The sequence below is a fragment of the Schistocerca serialis genome, chromosome 3 (genome assembly GCF_023864345.2).
Source record: "Schistocerca serialis cubense isolate TAMUIC-IGC-003099 chromosome 3, iqSchSeri2.2, whole genome shotgun sequence".
In the NCBI taxonomy this organism is placed as follows: Eukaryota; Metazoa; Arthropoda; class Insecta; order Orthoptera; family Acrididae; genus Schistocerca; species Schistocerca serialis.
Window position 1 is genome coordinate 602889700 of NC_064640.1, and position 19689 is coordinate 602909388.

At 41.8% G+C, this 19689-nt stretch overlaps 1 protein-coding gene across 1 annotated transcript in view; it reads left to right on the forward strand.

Moving 5' to 3' along the window:
- The window catches only part of LOC126469542 (uncharacterized), a 34461-nt gene extending 16048 nt beyond the window's left edge, over positions 1 to 18413 (forward strand). The window contains exons 3-4 of the mRNA XM_050096660.1: positions 5331 to 5477; positions 17488 to 18413. Coding sequence (XP_049952617.1) covers positions 5331 to 5477; positions 17488 to 17636 — 296 coding nt within the window. The 3' untranslated portion in view covers positions 17637 to 18413. The remainder of the gene's footprint in view (positions 1 to 5330; positions 5478 to 17487) is intronic.
- Positions 18414 to 19689: the final 1276 nt, after the last annotated feature.

The following is a 19689-nucleotide window of genomic DNA, read 5'->3' on the forward strand; positions in this document are numbered from 1 at the left end:
GTAGAGCGGGAAGGAATGCCGGAGGGGAGCGGGGGTGGGGGGTGGGGTCTGGCCCAAGACGCAGAGGAAGCTCTGCTGGCTGCTATCGAGCACACTGGGTGCAACCTGCTGCAAATAGTGGCAAGACGGCTTGTCGACACCTGTCGCTTTGGTTCTGACGCCATCCTCGGTCCCTTTCGCCGGATGGCTGATTTGGTAAAAGCAACGAGCACTGCACGTAGTATGCAGTCTAACCTCACTATTTGTAGCAGGATCGAACGCTGTCCTCTGGTTAAGGTAAAGTGGAATGTCTAAGCCAGAGGCTCAGACGATTCTGTGACGATATTGGATGTAAATTTCTCGACATCCGTCATCGTGTGGAGAATTGTAGGGTTCCGCTTAATGCATCTAGCGTGCACTACACAACTAGGGTAGCGGAGTAAGTGTGGCGTGCACAGGAAGATTTTATAGGTTAGTGGAACACCCCCGCCCCCGCCGTTCATGTGCTCAGAGACGAAGTTCCTGCGAAACAACAAACACATCAGCCACAATGTTCTCAGGGGATGCTCGTCTTCGCAGGTCGGACATAGAAAAGGTTAAAGTGATACGATATTAATAAACTGCAGGAGCGTCCAAGGAAAGGTTCCAGAGTTAGTACCGCTTACTGAAGGCTATAATTCCCAGACAGAATTGCGAGAAGAAAGTTGGTTGAAGCCGGAAGCGAATAGCAACGAAATCCTAAGTTCAGGTTGGAACATTTAGCATAAGGATAGGATACTTGCCAGTGGTGGCGGCTTATTCATTGCAGTAAGGGATTAGATATCTAACTTGGTTATCATGGACTGCGAATGTGAATTAATCTGGATGAAGTTAAGCATCAAAAGTCGCTCAAAAATGGTAATCGGGTGCTTTTATAGACCGACTGTGTCAGGAGCTCAGAGAGTGCTTGCGTAATGTCATTAACGTCGACACCTGATCAGAATATCTTGTCCAAAAATTACTTCGAGCAGATAATTAGAAGACCAACTCATGAATGTATCATCTTAGACCTCCTAGCAACAAACAAACCCGAACTTGTCAAATCAGTTAAAGTAGAAGAAGGTATCAGTAATCATAAGGCTGTGATTGCAATTATCATTTCGGGTCTTGCAAGGAAAGTTGAGAAAAGGTAGGAAAATATTTTTGCTTAGCAAGAGTGACAGGATAGAGATTGCAGAGAATCTGAGTTATCAACATCAAATATTCAGTGCTGAGAACGAACATGTGCAGCACAAATGGAAAAAATTCAAATGGATCGCTCAGTACTCCTTAGGCGAGTATGTTCCGAGCAGGATCTTAAGGGATGGGAAAACTTACCGTGGTTTAATAGGCGACCTAGGAAAATGGTGCGTAAACAGAGAGATTCATCACAGATTCAATAAAAGTCATAAACTTACTTTACAAACAAAAGCTGAACGAAGCGAAAAAGAGCGTAAGGAGAGGAATGAGAGAAGTGTTCAATGACTCCGACAGCAAAATTTTGTCAAATGATCTTACTAAGTATCCAAAGAAGTTTGGTCTTACGTAAAATCAATAAGCCATTCCAAACTCTCTATTCATTCACTCAGTGACTATAGTGGTGCCGAAACCGAAGATAACAGGGAGAAGGCCGAAATACTAAATATTGCCTTACAAAATTGTTTCAACACGGAAGATCATAATATAGTCTCCTCTTTCAATCATTGTACGAACGTCGAAATGGTAGATATTGAGATAACCCATCGCGGAGTAGCAAAGCAACTACAATCGTTTAGTAGTGGAAATCCATTAGGACCAGACGAGATACCTGTAAGATTATACAAAGATTATGCGATAATACTTGTTCCCCTTCTAGCAGGAGTTTATCGTAGTTCGCTGAAACAACGAAGTGTACCTGGCGACTCGAAAAAAGGGCGGAATATTACCGTTTTGAAGAAGGGTCGCAGGACATATGCACATGATTACGGGTCTATAATGCTGACGTCACTCTTACAGAATTATGGAACATGTTTTTATGCTCAAGAATTATGACGTTTTTGGAGAACGAAAATCTCCTCTATAAAAATCAACTTGGATCCCTCAAACGGAGATCTTGCGAAACTCAGGTCGCTCCGTTCCTCCGTGAGATCCAAAGCGCTGTTGACAACGGCGGCCAGGTTGATGTCGAGTTCCTTGATTTCAGGAAGGCATTTAACACTGCCCTGCGCTGCCGTGTAGTGAGAAAAAGGCGAGCTTACCGTATCGGACCAGATTTGCGAATGGATTCAAGACCTTCTTGTAGACAGGACTCAACACGTCGCTCTTAACGGAACAGAATCGATAGATATAAAGGTAACTTCTGGAGTACCCCAAGGATGTGTGAAAGGACCGTTAACTTTTATAATGTATATAAATGATCTCGCAGGAAGCGTCGGGAGCTCTTTAAAACTGTTCGCAAACGATGGGGTTGTCTACACGAAAGTAGCAACGCCAGAAGGCAGTATCGGTTTGCAGAATGACCTGCAGAGGATTGATGAAGGGTGCAGGCTCTGGCAGTTAAACCTGAGCGTAAATAAATGAAAAATACTGCGCATGCATAGGAAATGAAATCCACTAATCTATAACTGCACTGTTAATGACAAATTTCTGGACACAGTATCTACCGTAAAATATCTAGGAGTAACTATTCAGAGCGACCTTACGTGGAATGACCACACGAATCAAATAGTAGGAAAACGAGATGCCAGACTGAGATTCATAGGAAGAATCTGAAGGAAATACAACCCATTCATGAAGAAAGTGGCTTACAACGCGCGTGTTCGACCGATTCTTGAGTGTTGTTCGTCAATCTGGGATTCTTAACAGGTAGAACTGATAGAAAGGATAGAAAATATTCAAAGAGTGGTGACACCAGAGTTGCTCAACGAACTCCAATGGCATGCGGAACGAGAGAGGCGTTGTGCATCACGAAGTGGGTTACTACTAAAATACTGAGAAAGTTGCGTTCTGGGAAGAGTCGCACTACATATTACTTCCACCCACATACATCTAGCGAAATGTTCACAACGAGAAAATTCGAGAAATTAGAACTAATACAGAGACTTACCGACAAGCATCCTACCCACGCGTCATTCGCTAGTGGAATAGGGAAAGGGGCCTGTGTTAGTGGTACCAGAAGTACCCTCCACCACGCACCATCAGGGGGTTTACAGAATATTGATGTACTGGTAGATGTAGAAGCTGCTCTGTGCAAGATCTGTAGAATATGGGTAATATAATGTCAATAGCCTCGTGCTAAGTATGTTAATTTCTTTCTGACTAATAGAGTTTTCACACCGAATACAACTCGACTCTAGCTGTAACTAAATCTAGGAATTAAAATTACAAACAACTTAAAATGGAGTGAACACATATATAATTTTGTGAGGGAAGCAAATCAAGAACTGCGTTTTATTGACAGAACGCTTAAAAGATTCGACATGTCTGTAAAGAGGCTGCCAACACTACTAGCATGTCAGTGGGCATGACAGCAAACATTGAACGAAGCTAGAAATGCAAAGCAAAGGTCGTAACAGGTCAGTATAGCATGAAGGAAAATGCAAAAGTTGAGCAGGGAAGTTAAGCGAAGATGGTTGAAAGGAAGATGACTATGTTCTTAAGATACTGTGGTGGATAAATGTAGATAACTGATATTCGAGCAATATTGCAACCAATTTTGATGCCACCATCTGTTATCCCGTGCAGGAATGATGAGAATAAGGAGAGAGAGACTGAGGGGCGTACCGAGATCTGTAGGTAATGGTTACACCCTCCCTCCATACGCTAATAGGATTGGCAAGAAGTCGGCAATATTTACAGGAAGTGACCTCCGCTATGCACTCCACATTACCTCTGTGCTCTCTCTCTCTAGCCGGCCGGTGTGGTCGAGCGGTTCTAGGCGCATCAGTCTGGAACCGCGCGACTGCTACGGTCGCAGGTTCGAATCCTGCCTCGGGCACGGATGTGTGTGATGTCCTTAAGTTAGTCAGGTTTAAGTAGTTCTAAGTTCTAGGGGACTGATGACTTCAGATGTTAAGTCCCATAGTGCTCAGAGCCATTTGAATCATTTGATCTCTCTCTCTTTCTCATTTTGTCTTTCTCTCTCCAGCAATCTTTTTTGTAGTACATTTCTAATGGGTAGCGTTTGAAATCTTCAGGTCGGATTCTAATGTACTTAAGTTATCATTCGCGTTACGCGGTACTTTCATGACTACATCGGCACAAGGGATTCTGTGATCTAGGAAGAATACCACCACTGGCTTTGTGGCAAATTGCAGCATACAGAACACAAAATATCATTGAGTCGAGGCCCAACAAAATGAACCGCTGTCAGAAAACGTGTTCTCCCTGAGGTCCATAAGCGACTGGCGTCACTTTCTCCTATTTTTGTTATTTTTGTTGATAGAAATGTCCAGAACCAGGATGATGGAAGACTTATGCGGACAGTCTCGACCGTAAGTTGGGGTACAGGTTTGTAGGTCTTTAATATTGTTCGAGGTTTACAAAACAGTGTCGATCCTCCACTATAAAACGCACACATGGAGTTGAAAGTTAAATATTGTGCTTCATTAACATATTAGCAGCATGTCATACTAAAATAAAACAGCCGAATGCTTAGTACTCGACAATACGATTACTGTAGTACAACTCTACAGATATTTATTTTAATCAAAACTTTATCATTCAATAAACAAATGGTCCGCCCTGGTAGCTGAGTGGTCAACGTGACAGACTGTCAATCCTAAGGGCCCGGGTTCGATTCCCGGCTGGGTCGGAGATTTTCTCCGCTCAGGGACTGGGTATTGTGTTGTCCTAATCATCATCATTTCATCCTCATCGACGCGCAGGTCGCCGAAGTGGCGTCAAATCGAAAGACCTGCACCAGGCGAACGGTCTACCCGACGGGAGGCCCTAGCCACACGACATTTCCATTTTTCCAATAAACAAATTCCTAGTAGTGGCATGCAGAACTCAAAAGCAACCTGCATCTAGAGCCTATAAAATACTTTCCTCTCACAATCGTGCTGCTCCCTGACGTCTTTAAACGATACGTACTGTCCATAGGGTTATCTGTTTCTTAGTATATACTCTCTCTCTGTTCGTCATTAGATGTTCTGTACACGAGTATAGACTGGCATCCATCAACTATAAGGATTGTAGTTTCCGTTTTTTGTTATGTTTGTTCTGTGGTGTAATAGGTATGTTATGCTTCTAATTTATATAAACAAACTAGATTGAGTAAGTTCTGTAAAGTGTTTCGAGGCTAAATGAAGCTATGCCAGCCCCCAGGCAGTAAGTGTGTGTTATGTTAACAGGAGTGAGTGCTGGACAGAGTGGCGTGTGTACCACTCCTTGCGGGGAAAACGCCTTCTGCAAGAAGGGTCTATATCCCAGCTGTGAGTGCAACGAAGGATTCTACGGCAACCCGTACAATGGCTGCAGTCCCACAGGAGAATGTACAGGTATGCTGGCAGGCCAGAGGCTAAACTGCTGCAAAAGCGCGATTGCAGCGTTCAGTCCCATGTCCAGTGCATAGATTTTATGTATCACTAATGAGTCGATCTATGTATGCAGCGTCACTACCTCATAAAGTTACGTAATGTACCATAACTATGTACGATATATGGCACGCTAATGAGAAGCTCTTCGTTATTTTATTCCTCCACAGATAATTTACTTAATGATGTTTGACATGTAATCTTCAGAAAACGAGATTACAGTTAACAAGTTAATTAATTCATAGGCACAGTCATACTGTCATTGTCAGGTTAACTGACACAGGATTTATTTGTTGTGTACAATGCTTTATTGTATATTCATATTTATAAACAAACTGACTAATGATCAAAAAATGCTGACACACTAATTATTAATACTACTCCACTAGTCACTGCTTGCACTATGCACACACACACACACACACACACACACACACACACACACACACACTTTTTGTTGACATCAGGAACACGAATATGTTTCCGCCTTTGTATTATATTCTTCGTGTTTACCTATCTGTCTGATAAACTAAGTCAGCATCCTTCTATTTGAGAACTAGATTCAAAGTATGAGTAGGATTAGGTTGGCACATTACCCATCACACATCTTGAGCATGGTCTATACCTTGACAATAGACTGTACATTGACAGAACTGTTTATTATCGATTTTTGTAATTTTTCTGCCAAACCTTACACTGTGTTATCTAAACAGTTCTAGCTTATGTAGTATGCAGTATTTAAGCAGTATCCTTTAACTTAATTTTTAGATCTTAGATTTCAGTTCTCTCTTTTATATTTTTGGGAAATTTATCGCATAATTTTATTACCTGGTAGAAAATGATACTCTGTGTTTTTTTACTTATCTTTTCTCAGTAAATGGAAGTTAACTCTTGCTTTTGCTTAATGATCACGAATGCTGTTGTTAATGTAATAATTACTGATTTTCTTCTTAAAGTACATAACTGATTGGTTGACTTAGTCTTATGGTGCATTTAGAATCCCCGGCTGTTTAAACAGACCTTTACAGTGAACTTAGTTACTATTTTTTGGACTTTATTATCGATGCCTAGCTCGTAGGGTGTAGTTGTCTATTCGCTATGGCTACGGCAGCGACGCGTCATACCGAAATTATTGCCCACCATATTGATCAATGACGCGGCTCAAACGGCATCCACAGCTCACGTGATTGTCGGGTCTACTTTCGAGGTGCGAACATCTCCCAGATGTACTCAAGGGGGTTGAAATTACAGGGAGGGGAGGCACACAAGCACATTGATCAATGACGCGGCTCAAACGGCATCCACAGCTCACGTGATTGTCGGGTCTACTTTCGAGGTGCGAACATTTCCCAGATGTACTCAAGGGGGTTGAAATTACAGGGAGGGGAGGCACACAAGCACCGTGATGTACATAAAGTGTCCCTCATATCTTTCTGAAATACTTCGGGAGAGATGAGGAGCTGCGTTGTCTAGTGGAAGGTACAGGGCATGTAGGTGGACACACACATGCCTGTATGGTGCGTTCGTGGGAGATGCCGGCACTCGTAATAAGAGCCCATTTCATTTCAAATATTTATTCTCCACAGGTGACTACCATTACCACCATCCTGAACAGAGTCCTTTTCGCAAGTGAGATGTTTGTCCTTTCGTGCCGCGTCATCTGCGAGAACAAACGCATACCGCGACCCATCACCACAGGCGAGCTTTCTCCATGCTTTGAGTATGGAATGGCGGTATTCCGGAGCCGATGGTAACCTCCGTACCTTGTGATGCCCATTGGATAGAGGTACATATGTGGGTGTATGGCAATAGCTTTTGCAGCCTGATGGTAGGAGATAGTGGCGTACGGGTTTACTACGCATCTGTTCAGAACTGATCTACTGCACTGCATACTCTGTACCTATTCCCACTGTCAGTGGTTCCCCTGTTATTAACACGGTATAGCCCGCAACAGTTGTCTCTGGCAAGTGTCTGTCCGGCTTCAGAGGTGGATAGCAGCATTGCAAGTAGCCCGCTAAATAGGTGTACACAATAGCAACGTCATTTGAAAAAAGAACCACAACCATGATGTGCTTCCTTACTGTGCTCCCTACGTTGCTCAGTAATTTGCTTCAACCCAGTTATACAGTGTTATCGATATAGGTTCTTCCTCTCCTGAACCCTGATTATTTTTGTTTTAAGATGACCTCAGCAATTTTCTAATTCTTCTTGTACTAATTTTGGAGTATACCTCGTATGCTGTATTCAGTAAGCTTAGTCTGCCTCAGTTTTTGCAGCTAACAGGTCTCCTTTGTTGAATGTAGGAAGCATCACTGAGTATTTCCACAGCTGTGGAACGTGTTTCTTCCTCCAACATATGTTTAAAAATGTAGAACATATTTCTATCGTTATATCTGCAAGATGTGGAAGTAATTTAGCATCGATATTATGGTAGAATATAAATATTTTTTTTCAGTCTGATTTAGGGCTTATACCATTTGTTCTAGCTCTGTGTTATTCACTGCAATATCTCCTCCTCTGTCTGCTCTTCTTTCCTCCTCTCCAGCTGTCCACAGAAGTTTATAGCGGCTCTTTTCAGAAGGGGGCTAGGCGAGCACCAGCGCTCTCGCTCGCTCGCTCGCTGTGTAGTGAGCGTTCACGGTAAAATGGGCTGTCAGACGTCATTATGTAGCGCAGGGGAAGCGCAAACTGCGCGCTTTCTTCGGAGGAAAGGGCATGTATTAAGTTGGCCCTAGCCTTAAACGCGAGCGTATGTACTAAGTGGCTCAGTATTTAAAGTGGAGAGTAGCTCTTTTAAAATTGGTGGAAAGCAGCATCAGACCTTGTCAGGAACTTCAAAGCATACGTCAAACACACCAATATCAATTCATAACACGTCGGTGCAGTACTGCCTAGCTACAGTCAGAAAATTATAGACCCGCAGTGTGACAGGCGGTTGAGTGTTAAGTTTCATACATAGTCCATCTTTAAAAATCTTGAATAACCACCTTTTGCAGCGCAGACCGCTTCGAGACGTGCAATAAGAATGTCAATGGGGTTCTGGATGGTACCAACAGGGATGTACAGCCATACCAACTCAAGTGACGTGGCCAGCTACGCTAGGTTGGTTGAGGATCCATGGCGCGAACAGCCCAGTCGAGGTCGTCAAACATATTCTTGATTGAATTTAAATCCGGGAAGTTTGGTGGCCAGGGTAGTACGGTAAACTCATCCTGTGAGCTGTGTAACACGTTGCATTGTCCTGCTGGTAGATGCCATTGTACCGAACAAAAACAGATTGTATGTAGTGGTAGACATGGTCCCAAGAAATAGATGCATACATGTGTTGATCCAATGTGCCTTCCAGAATGGCGAGATCACGCAGGGAATGCCGCAGAAACATTTCTCAGACCATAATGTTCCCTCCTCCGGCCTGGATTCTTACAACGATTCTTGCAAGGTGTTTGCTTTCTGACGTTTAGAGGCCAGTTGGGCATACACCACGATTCATATGAAAAGAACACTTGTGCGACTCAGTGGACATCCAATTGCGGTACTGGCGTGCAAATTCCAGCCTTCGTTGCCGATGAAGAGCAGGTCAGCACGGGTACATAAACCGTGCGCCTGCTGCGGAGGCCCATACACACCAACGTTCACTGAACGGTCGTTGAGGAGACACTGTTGGTAGCTCCTCGGTTCATCTGGGTGGTCAGTTACTCAACAGTTGCTCGTCTAACCGTCCGTATACATCTCCGCAGCCGTCGGTCACTCCTGTCATCCACAGTTCGTGGTGCGCCACAGTTGCCTCGGCGCCGGATTCTGATAGCGCCATTTTGTCATACACGGGATACTTTAATCGCGGCGGCACGCGAACAGTTTACAGACTTAGCAGTTTCGGAAATACTTCGAACCTTGACCCAAAAGCCAATGATCATGCCCTTTTGGACGTCAGATAAATCGCCCCGTTTGCGCATTACGACTGTTTTCTGCGTCCCACCGACACGTTTTATATAGCCTCTGCTGCTAGTGCTGCCACCTGCCGTCTGTGGGTGGTTATTGCACGTTGACGCCGAACATAGGCGGTGCCACTGGACCTGTTTTGTTCTTTTTGCAATATCTCGAATGTTGTTATTTGTTGACTGCTGAGATGTTTCAAAGTCTTGAAAGCTGTATCTGTTTCAGTGTTGGAAATGCACAGGTGTTGGAAAAAATATGAAAACACCGCGAGAAATGCATACTTGAACATAGATGCAGATACTTGGATTTTGACGAAAAATAAGAAGACGACAGCTGCAAAAGTCACAGCAGAATTTGACTGTCGCACTCGCGATCCCTGTCAGCACCGAATCAAGGCGAAGGGAGCTCCATAAGCAGGGCGAGCTGGAATTCCAAAACCACTCATTAGTGATGCAAATGCCTACAACTGGAAAACGTTGTGCCAAAGTCACAAAATTTGGAATTTGGAGCAACGGAAGAAAGCCATTTTGTCGAATGAGTCTTGTTGTACGCCTTTTGTAACTTCTGGCCGATTTTACGTCCGAAGACTGATACATAGGGTGGTTCGGTGATGATTTTGGACAGCCATGTCATCTTATTCCATGGACCTCACTGGTAATCGTCAAGGTTACATTACTGCCAAGGATTATGTGATCATTTAGCTGATCAGGACTATTTTTCAGGAAGAATGGTATAATACAGGGTGATTCAAAAAGAATACCACAACTTTAAAAATGTGTATTTAATGAAAGAAACATAATATAACCTTCTGTTATACATCATTACAAAGAGCATTTAAAAAGGTTTTTTTTCACTCAAAAAGAAGTTCAGAGATGTTCAATATGGCCCCCTCCAGACACACGAGCAATATCAACCCGATACTCCAACTCGTTCCACACTCTCTGTAGCATATCAGGCGTAATAGTTTGGATAGCTGCTGTTATTTCTCGTTTCAAATCATCAGTGGTGGCTGGGAGAGGTGGCCGAAACACCATATCCTTAACATACCCCCATAAGAAAAAATCGCAGGGGGTAAGATCAGGGCTTCTTGGAGGCCAGTGATGAAGTGCTCTGTCACGGGCTGCCTGGCGGCCGATCCATCGCCTCGGGTAGTTGACGTTCAGGTAGTTACGGACAGATAAGTGCCAATGTGGTGGCGCTCCATCCTGCTGAAATATGAATTGTTGTGCTTCTTGTTCGAGCTGAGGGAACAGCCAATTCTCTAACATCTCCAGATACTGTAGTCCAGTTACAGTAGCACCTTCGAAGAAAAAGGGACCAAAAACTTTATTGGCTGAAATGGCGAACAAATGTACAACTAAATGAAACTTTATAGCTCCCTTAATTCGCCGACAGATAGTGCTTAGCTCTGCCTTTTGTCGTTGCAGAGTTTTAAATTCCTAAAGTTGTGGTATTCTTTTTGAATCACCCTGTATTTCCTTGAAAACCATACAGCACCTGCATATATCCAGTCCGAGACGACAGGAAGCTGTTTTGAATACAAACGGGATTCCTTCACCGTATTAGGCATTGTAATTTGTTGTATTTTTTATGTTTCCGTGTTTTTGTTCAACCCCTGTATGTGTCTTAGCGTCAGCTGACAGTCTCCTGTATAATTATTTGCTCTGAGATGGTTGTTTTTGTAGTAAATTTCTAAAGGCTTCGTTCCATCTTTCTACATCTTCTTTTATATCTTGATTTCAGAAATTTACTTTCTGGTGTTTTCTTTTTTTCAAGGAGTCCAAGCGATTCTGTAGCTGATTTTTCAGTTATATTATCAACTTAGAGTTTTGAAATGTGTACACGGAGTTAGTCCACACAAATACTGCTCAGTACGTGTTTTATACGACTCTACAATCAACAGAAAACGTCAGTTTGTTTCCATTTCAAACAAAAGTGAATATTTTTGTATCCATTCGATAGCGGTCCCAAATTACTGTAGTACAATATTTGTTTCGTATTGACTCAGACAACAGATCGAAAATAATTACAAATAGATCACCGATGGAGAAGCGCTGCTGCATACGGATAATGATGACTTTGTCACGGACCGCATCAAGAGACGGCACGTCAAATATGAAGAGTGTTAGCTACGGCACGTATCGTTAAATCCAATATTGTAGTAGACTAGTTTCGTAAAATTCAGCTTTAAAAGCACTGTAACAATTCCACAATTGCTGTTAGCACTGGATGTCACACGTAACACGCAGTGGGCAGTATTTATGTTTGGGCTGACTCCGGCTATGTGCTTAAAAAATGTAAACTGAAAATACTTTTACGAGTAACACCTTTGTATTATGATCAGTGAATTTCCATCATTTCATTCAAGATAGTGTTAATAAATTATGGCAACATATGGTCTTGGTAGTATTAACAGGCATTTCAGGTTAATAGGAGTTGCAACAGAAACCTTAGCTAGGGACACCCGAACTCTCCCCACTATTATGGTTTGCGACGTGGCCAGGCCGCCTCCCCCCTCCCCCTCCCCGCTGTCCCCCCCCCCCTTCCCCTCGACCAACTGCTCTGAGCCGACGGCACCACCTGGCTTCCCTCCGCCCATACTTCCTTCCTCCCACAGACCCTTCAAGTCGACCTTACCAATTCCTTGTCACTGTGCTGCTTATGGAGTCTGCTAAAACCCAGACAATAATCACAGGACGAACCACTTTCCTAGTACGAATTTCTTCTTTCCAGCTGAACCATAAATAACCATCTATTCAGCTTACTAAGACATTAAAATTTCTACGACAAACCTTCGACTGGAGACTAACCTGTAAACCCCACGTACTAGCTGTCGAACAGAAAAGGCACAATCGACTACAACTGCTAACAGCGGGAACACGGTTACTACACCCTTCCACCGTCATTCATACTTATTCCGGATCAGTACTTTCATATGTTAACGTAGCTTACATTTCCGCTCCTCCCAAATGTTCTCACGCCCTTACAGTCTTACAGGGAACCTCTTGAGTGCCAGCTCAGAGAAGGCCAATGATGTTTACGGCATTCGACGCCCCACTTATTGCCTATCATGCAAGTACAATATTGCCTTCTAATGGTAATAGGGAGCGAGACTGGAGATATCCCATGGTGAGTACAGCATGAGGCTACGGAGCGTAGTTGAACTGTTTAGTCGACGAGTAACTCACAACAGTGCTACTGTGCTAGTCGTGTTAATACAAAGCAGAGCAATGGCAACGATAAACAAAGCAACCACTGCGTTGTATCTACAACAACAGTTGCCGAAGTTGACATTTCGTCAGCAAGGAAGCCAAGGAATTTAGCAAAGTGAGAAAGAAATGGCAGATGAAATATTAGCGGTTTTGCAATATGAGTCAGTGGAATGTGTGGTGTCGTATACGCTCGACTATGCAGACAATGTGCATGAGGAGTAAAATGATGACTGCACGTACTTCACAAGTGAAAGCGATATCGAAACAGGTGACGAGCCATGTAGTTTATCATCCTTATCGGACAGGAAGCCAAAAAACCTGTCTCCAGTGAAACGAAGTAAAGGAAAATTATTGTCCAAGGAGGGTTACTAAACACAATTACGTACATGGAAGATCATTCGCAGCATAGTAAAAAAAAAAAAAAAAATAAATAAAAAGAAAAAAAAAAGAATCAAGAAAAGATTTCGAATAAGTCCGCAGCAGTACGACCGTGTAGTGAATATTCAAGAGAGGACAAGGCGTAGTTATTACAGAAACTGGTATTTTCACGTTTCAAGGACACTCGATACAGGATGTGTATGATAATGACCAACTACGCTATGCACATCAAATTGCGAGCGACATAAATTACAGTGATTTCAAGGGAGGCAATGGATCGTTGCATAACTTCAAACGGTCGTACAGAATTGGAAGACATAAGACAACGAAATTTCAAACAAAGCGTCATCTTGACGATGTACAGCAAACTATGCAATCGGCCCAACAATTTCTAGATGAGATAAACAAATTTGTGCCATTGTTCAGTAAGGAATTTGTTTTCAACTCTGACCAGTCAGGATTTGAAGAAGAAATGCATATGAAAGGAACCTTGGAAATCAGAGGTACCAAGAGAGTTGTATCAAAATCAACTAACATCAATGCCTTAACAAATATGCCGACTGTTAATCTCGATAGTAAATTGGCTGGAAAGTTATTTATTGTGCTACGAGAAGTTGGAGGTGCTCTGGCCCCTACGATTTTTTCTCGTGTGCGTGGTCTTGCAGGGGCGATAGGGAATATTTACGTCACAGCAAGCAAGAGTGCGAAAATGGGTGTAAGGGAACTGCAACTATTGTACGAGCACTGCTTTTGGCCAACAGCTGGTCAAAATAACTAACTTTTGCTTGATTCCTGGTCTGCGTACAAAAATCATACTTCTTTAGAGCAAACTATCCCTCCTGGAAAGTGCATGACGTTGCAGTTCATACCAACTGGAACAACTAGACAAATTTCAGCCTCTGGATGTTTGTCTTTTCTGTGCCTGCAGAACATATTATTGCACCATCTGCATCTACTCTTAAAGGATAACCAGTTTAACTAACGCTGGTTACGTAAAATTACATTGCGAGAAAGCAATGATCAGAATTAAGATCAGATATGCTTAAGTCAAAGAATAAAATAAAACACGTTGCAGCCTTTGACACGTATGCCTAGCTAGGAACAACATCTGACTGATCGCCCCAATGGCTTACATTGCTGCCATGAATACAAGTTGCGCCGCTTGTCGGGAGCGGACAATGACATGTGCCCAATTGTGTATAGGGGTACGTATCACAACTGACTTTATACACTCCTGAATTGTGTATAGGAGCAATTGTGGACTTGAGATTGTGAAAGAGATTTTTTTTGAAAGTTTTTGTTAGTGGAAAAGGTAACTTTTCATCCATATTTTTAATTACAATAACTTCCAAAAAAATGTCATTCACAATCTAAAGTCCACAATTGCTCCTACACACAATCCAGGAGTGTGTAAAATCACTCGTGATACGTGTCCCGTTTATTATACAGCACAAACTGAAACATCTGTTAGTGTAAGGTACAAGGAACATTTATTGGCAGAAAGAGGCACTAATGTACATAATTCCACTTTTGCTGATTATCTGTTAATTAGCGGTCACAAAGCAAAAAGCGTTGAAGAAATTTCCATTTGACATAGAGCAAAGACAGGTCATAGGTTGGACGTACTCGAAGAGCTGGAGATTTTCAAACATACTTCTAAGAACGATGGCCTCATCCTCAATGAACAGTTACAATTATGTAACAAATATTTTTTTAATGGTTTTAATCCACTAATTGTGTAATTTTATTCCACTATTTTCTACTATGTCTTGCTGCCTCTAGTTCCGAAACATCATTTTCTTCGAATCTTATTGATGTATATTACTAAAATTACCTTCATGCAGATATTTTTTAGATTGTACAGCTGTTTGTATAATTTTTTATATTATTCTGTACTTTACCTAATTGTAATTTCTGTAAAGCCTAATAGATGGCTCTTTGTTATACTTCATCTGCTTGACTAAGGTGTATTTTCAAAAATATATTAACCTCTCTTCCTTTGTTTTTTGTTTTTAAAATTAACTGTCATTTTTTCAGTTATTTCTGTTATAGTGTTTCAAATGGGTACATGTCTCTGTCCGCGCCCGATAGGCGGCGCAACTTGTATTGTATTCATGGCAGATGTTGTTCCAGGCTAGGCATACGTGTCAAAGGCTGGAACGTGTTTTAATTTAATTTTTTACTTGAGTATATCTGCTCTTAATTCTGATAATTGTTTTCTCACAATGTAATTTTACGTGAGTAACCTTTGTAAATCATGATAATTGTCATCGTGATTAGGCCTAATGCTATTTGTCATACTTAATTTTCTATATATTATTTTATAGGGTTTCTAAAATTTCATTCAGACGAAGACATCCTTAGAGGCGTCGAAACCGAGGTGAATGTACAAAACAGTTATTTGCAAGCGATTGGCTGTATGATTCTATGGTGAAAAATCTATATGCATTCTTTAAGAATGCACGGATTCTAACTCCAAAGGAATTAACCTTCGGTATTGATGGTGCAAACCTTTGTCATCACTGTGGTGCGCCATTTATCAATCCGTGTTCGTGGTGCAAGTTAATGGTTTGTTTTGGTAGCCGAGCCCGATAGTGCTTAACTTTGATGACCTGACAGGAACCAGTGTTTCCACTAGGTACTGCAAGGCCGTTGGTAATTAAGCCCTCATACCTCCTTAAATTACTAGAATACGTCTGGGAAACCTTTGGGTCTTGTAAACCTGGCTATCAAAATCCTATCGTGTTCTCACCAGATATGCCCCGCTGCCAGGCACTTAAATGTGATTTGCAGTGTGTCCCTCTAGATACAGATGTACCTCTACCAATAAATATCTCATTTACTTCGCTTCTGCACATTCTATAATCTTTCTCAAGGTAACTTTAACCATCTATCGCTTCCCAATCCAGAAATCTGCACAGGTCTCCAGCCTTCTTACCAACTATGATCCTGCCATTCTTCTTCCTTCAATAAATCAAGGCACTGTTTTACCAATCTTCTCAACTCTCATTTGACATCAAACACCTACATTCAACTGTCTTCCCAGACCTCCCACAATGCTCAGACCACGCTCCTGCTACCTATATTACTTTACTTCACACTTACACTCTCATCTAATAATCTGCAATTACCACGTGCACCTACTGATTGCTCTGCAGTGCATAATTGCCAAATCATGAACTTCTTCTTTTGCTCTTTCCCGTTTCTTCTATGGCGACGTCATTGTTCTGTGGGTTGAGACAGTGTCTGTGGTGGTGAGTGGCCGGATGATCTTCCTGACGCCACCACTCCCCCAGGGACAGAATCTGTGTACCCCATCTACTGCCTCTAGAGTACATATACGTTTAAGTGTGAGAATATTTTCTGAATGTTTGTGTAGCGTGTGTCTGAGACGGGACATGGCTTACCAGCCCAGCGGGATGTGATGAATCGACTGAAAACCACAGCCGCACTGGCCAATCACCGGCCCTCGTCGTAAATCCGCGAGGCGTATTCGATCAGGTGCACACTCGTCTCCCCATATCCCGGAAGCGACGCTTTAATGTGCTCGGCTATCTGGGCGCGTCGCCACAAAATTTTCGACATCGGTATATTACTCTATATATTTTACATACTTATAACCCCACTCCGTCCGAACACATCTCGGAAGGCCCATCAATACCGACCGACCACCGTCTCATCCTCATACGACATCCATCACAGGATGCTTGTATGGATTGTCAGTTTTGTAACTGGGGCCGCTACTTCTCAGTTAAGTAGCTCCTCAGCTGGCATCACAAGAGCTGAGTGCAAATTGCTTGCCAACAGCACTCAGCAGACCTGGACGGCCTTGCATCCAAATGTTAGCCACGTCCAACATCGCTTTATTTCGGTTATCTGACAGGAACCGATGTTACGACTGAGCCGAGGCCGTTGACTTTAATCTCACTCATTATTTGCAAATAGCCCTGTAAGTTTTAAAAAGTCATGTGGGATGATGATCATCACACTGGCAGCTGACAGGTTGCAGTATGTTGGGGGAGTGGAGAGGTCATTTAATAGGAAAAGTATTAGCAATGACTTTGCCAGACGGTCTTCTCTGTGGTGCTGTCGCGTTTACCTCCTGTGCTTGAGAATCGGAGCTCCGAGCATTCCGTCGGATGCTTCCCCAGATCCAGTCCTCCCCACCTGAGGGGGCGTACCATGTGACGATCGGTAGAGGTACTGCCACACGAAAATGATGGTAACTGTTATGCACATTTATTCAACCACTTGTAGACAAACCTGAATTATAATATATTGTCTGTCATACATTTGTTAGCTTCTATATGTAGATTTGTAAAATGATGATGACTGTGATTGTGAATAATGCACATTAATTAAAACATTATTTGACAAAGTTGTGTTGTAAAATCAGTGTATTAAACATTTGTTAGCTTTTACAAACAGGTTTTCTGATTCTGTTTCAGTGAATGAAGACTGCGAAGATCGCCTTGCGTGTTCAGACCACGTGTGCGTTAGCCTTTGCTCTCGCTACTGCCCTCTAGATGCACCTTGCTTCGTAACAAACCACGTCAACGTCGAATGTGAACACAAAATTAATCCCCCATCTGAGTAATAAGTTCAAGCACTATAGTCTCTGCAAGTGGTGCAGATATTTCTACTTCCAAATAAAGCCACTTAGAGACCAGGATTAAATATTTTAATTTTTTTAGACGTGTCCTGCAGTACAATGATATTTTGACGACACTAATGAAGTACTAGGTGGTACAAATAATTTCCCTCATCCTTAGTAGTGTTCCAACTCTGATTACAAGACGATTAAACACAGAAAAACCATACTATGATTGCAAGCTGAATAAACGTAGACATACCACAGAGTGAATTGTTCTTATATTTCTGAAAGCTACATTATTCTGAATTAATCATTAAAACTGTAAAATGTGTGTCTTATGTCAGCATTAATGACTAAAGTTTTAACCACTACTTCAGAATTACCATTATGGAAAAAATACCAGGAATTCATGGTGTTTTTACAACCTGATGTCACAAACCTCTAATAAAATCTACAAAGCTAACAAACGTTAGATGTATCCTGTAATATTATTTTCGATCTAACTCCTCATTCATTGGCACCTACAAATGATGAATTTCGACAGACCAGTTGCCAAGGAACTATATCCCAAATGTTTAATTGGATTCAGATGTGGCAAATGGGTAAGCAGCCAAGAGGCAGTGTTTTGTTTCATGTAAATAAGGTAATAATATCGTGACAAAAATATTCTCGTCTGAACCCAGCTTTAAACTTAAAATTATCAAATACTGAAATGGAATTTTTTGAGGTTTGTGACAAGCTTATGATTTTTAAAAATAAATCACAGTTTTTATATATCAATCACTTTGTTCATATTTATTTCATAAAACTAGACGAGAGACGCATTTTAGCTGCATGCTGCAATTTGCAGGTGACGAGAACTTACTACTACATTAATTTGCCTTTTGTTGTGCACATTATTTCCAGACGCAATGTTCTTGTTGATGTATCTGTTTTGACTTAACAACATCTTCGGAAATCTCGGTGTCACCTGGCATTTGATAATTGGTGAGCAATTAAAACTATGGGAAGGATAAAGAAATCCACTCTGAACTTAACCCTATTTCTATGTAGGAATTTGCTAAGTAAAAGCATGTTTTATTTTACAAATGAATATTGTAGCTATGAGCAAAATTTATGAAGACAGGCGGTCAGTCAGCGGCAAACTGAAGGTGCGCCACCAAGATGCCAAAGTAGCCAGGTGATGGCGGCGCGAGGGAGGCCCCGGACAACGTCAGCGAGCGGTACGACAAAATAGAGAGGCGAGAAGAATGGACGAGAACGTCAGACGTCGAAAGGGTTAGACATGAGAATGAATTCCGCAAAGGATGTGAGAGTCATGTAACATTATTCAGATATTTAACAGTTTTATACAATACTGAGGGCATAAGATAGGAGCAATGAGTGAGTATAAAAATTAATGGACAAGTTTATATGGTGCAGTCTGTGAAAATAGTGTATGTTAAAACAGAAACAACAAATGCAACAAGTGACAAGTTACATATCAAAAAGAAAGTACTGAAGGTATACTGTTTCACTGGATCACTTATATATGAAGTAACTTCAAGAAAAGATCTATGAGGCTGAGCTCACATCATCTTAAAGGTAACACAAGGCAGATACTACACATGTATAGCAGAGTAATTCTTCTAAGACAAAAGACTCGAGGATTTCAGCGATAAGGATGAAAAGTTTCGTGTAGTTGAATGTTTCGATAACATCTCTATAGCAGTCGGATAACATCATAGGAAAAGATATGGAAAACGCATTGCGCAAATAAACATTAAAGAATTAACATTTCAAAGTGCATAAACCATCCAGTAAAGTAACGTCACATTGTATCTTAGTTCACAGGCCAGAACTGGAGCAGACAGAAACAGTAAATACAGTTTGTAACACAAAAAGGGCATGTAAGACATGGCTACAACTATTAGGATAATAAGAAACCGACCTCACACCGTTAGCTTAGGTAGTGAAATGTAGCTTGTATTTTGGGAGTATTTGGTTCATTCCTGACACGAGCACAAACATAAACCTCTCTTACCAATCACTGGAGTGAAATGACAGTGAAAGCCCT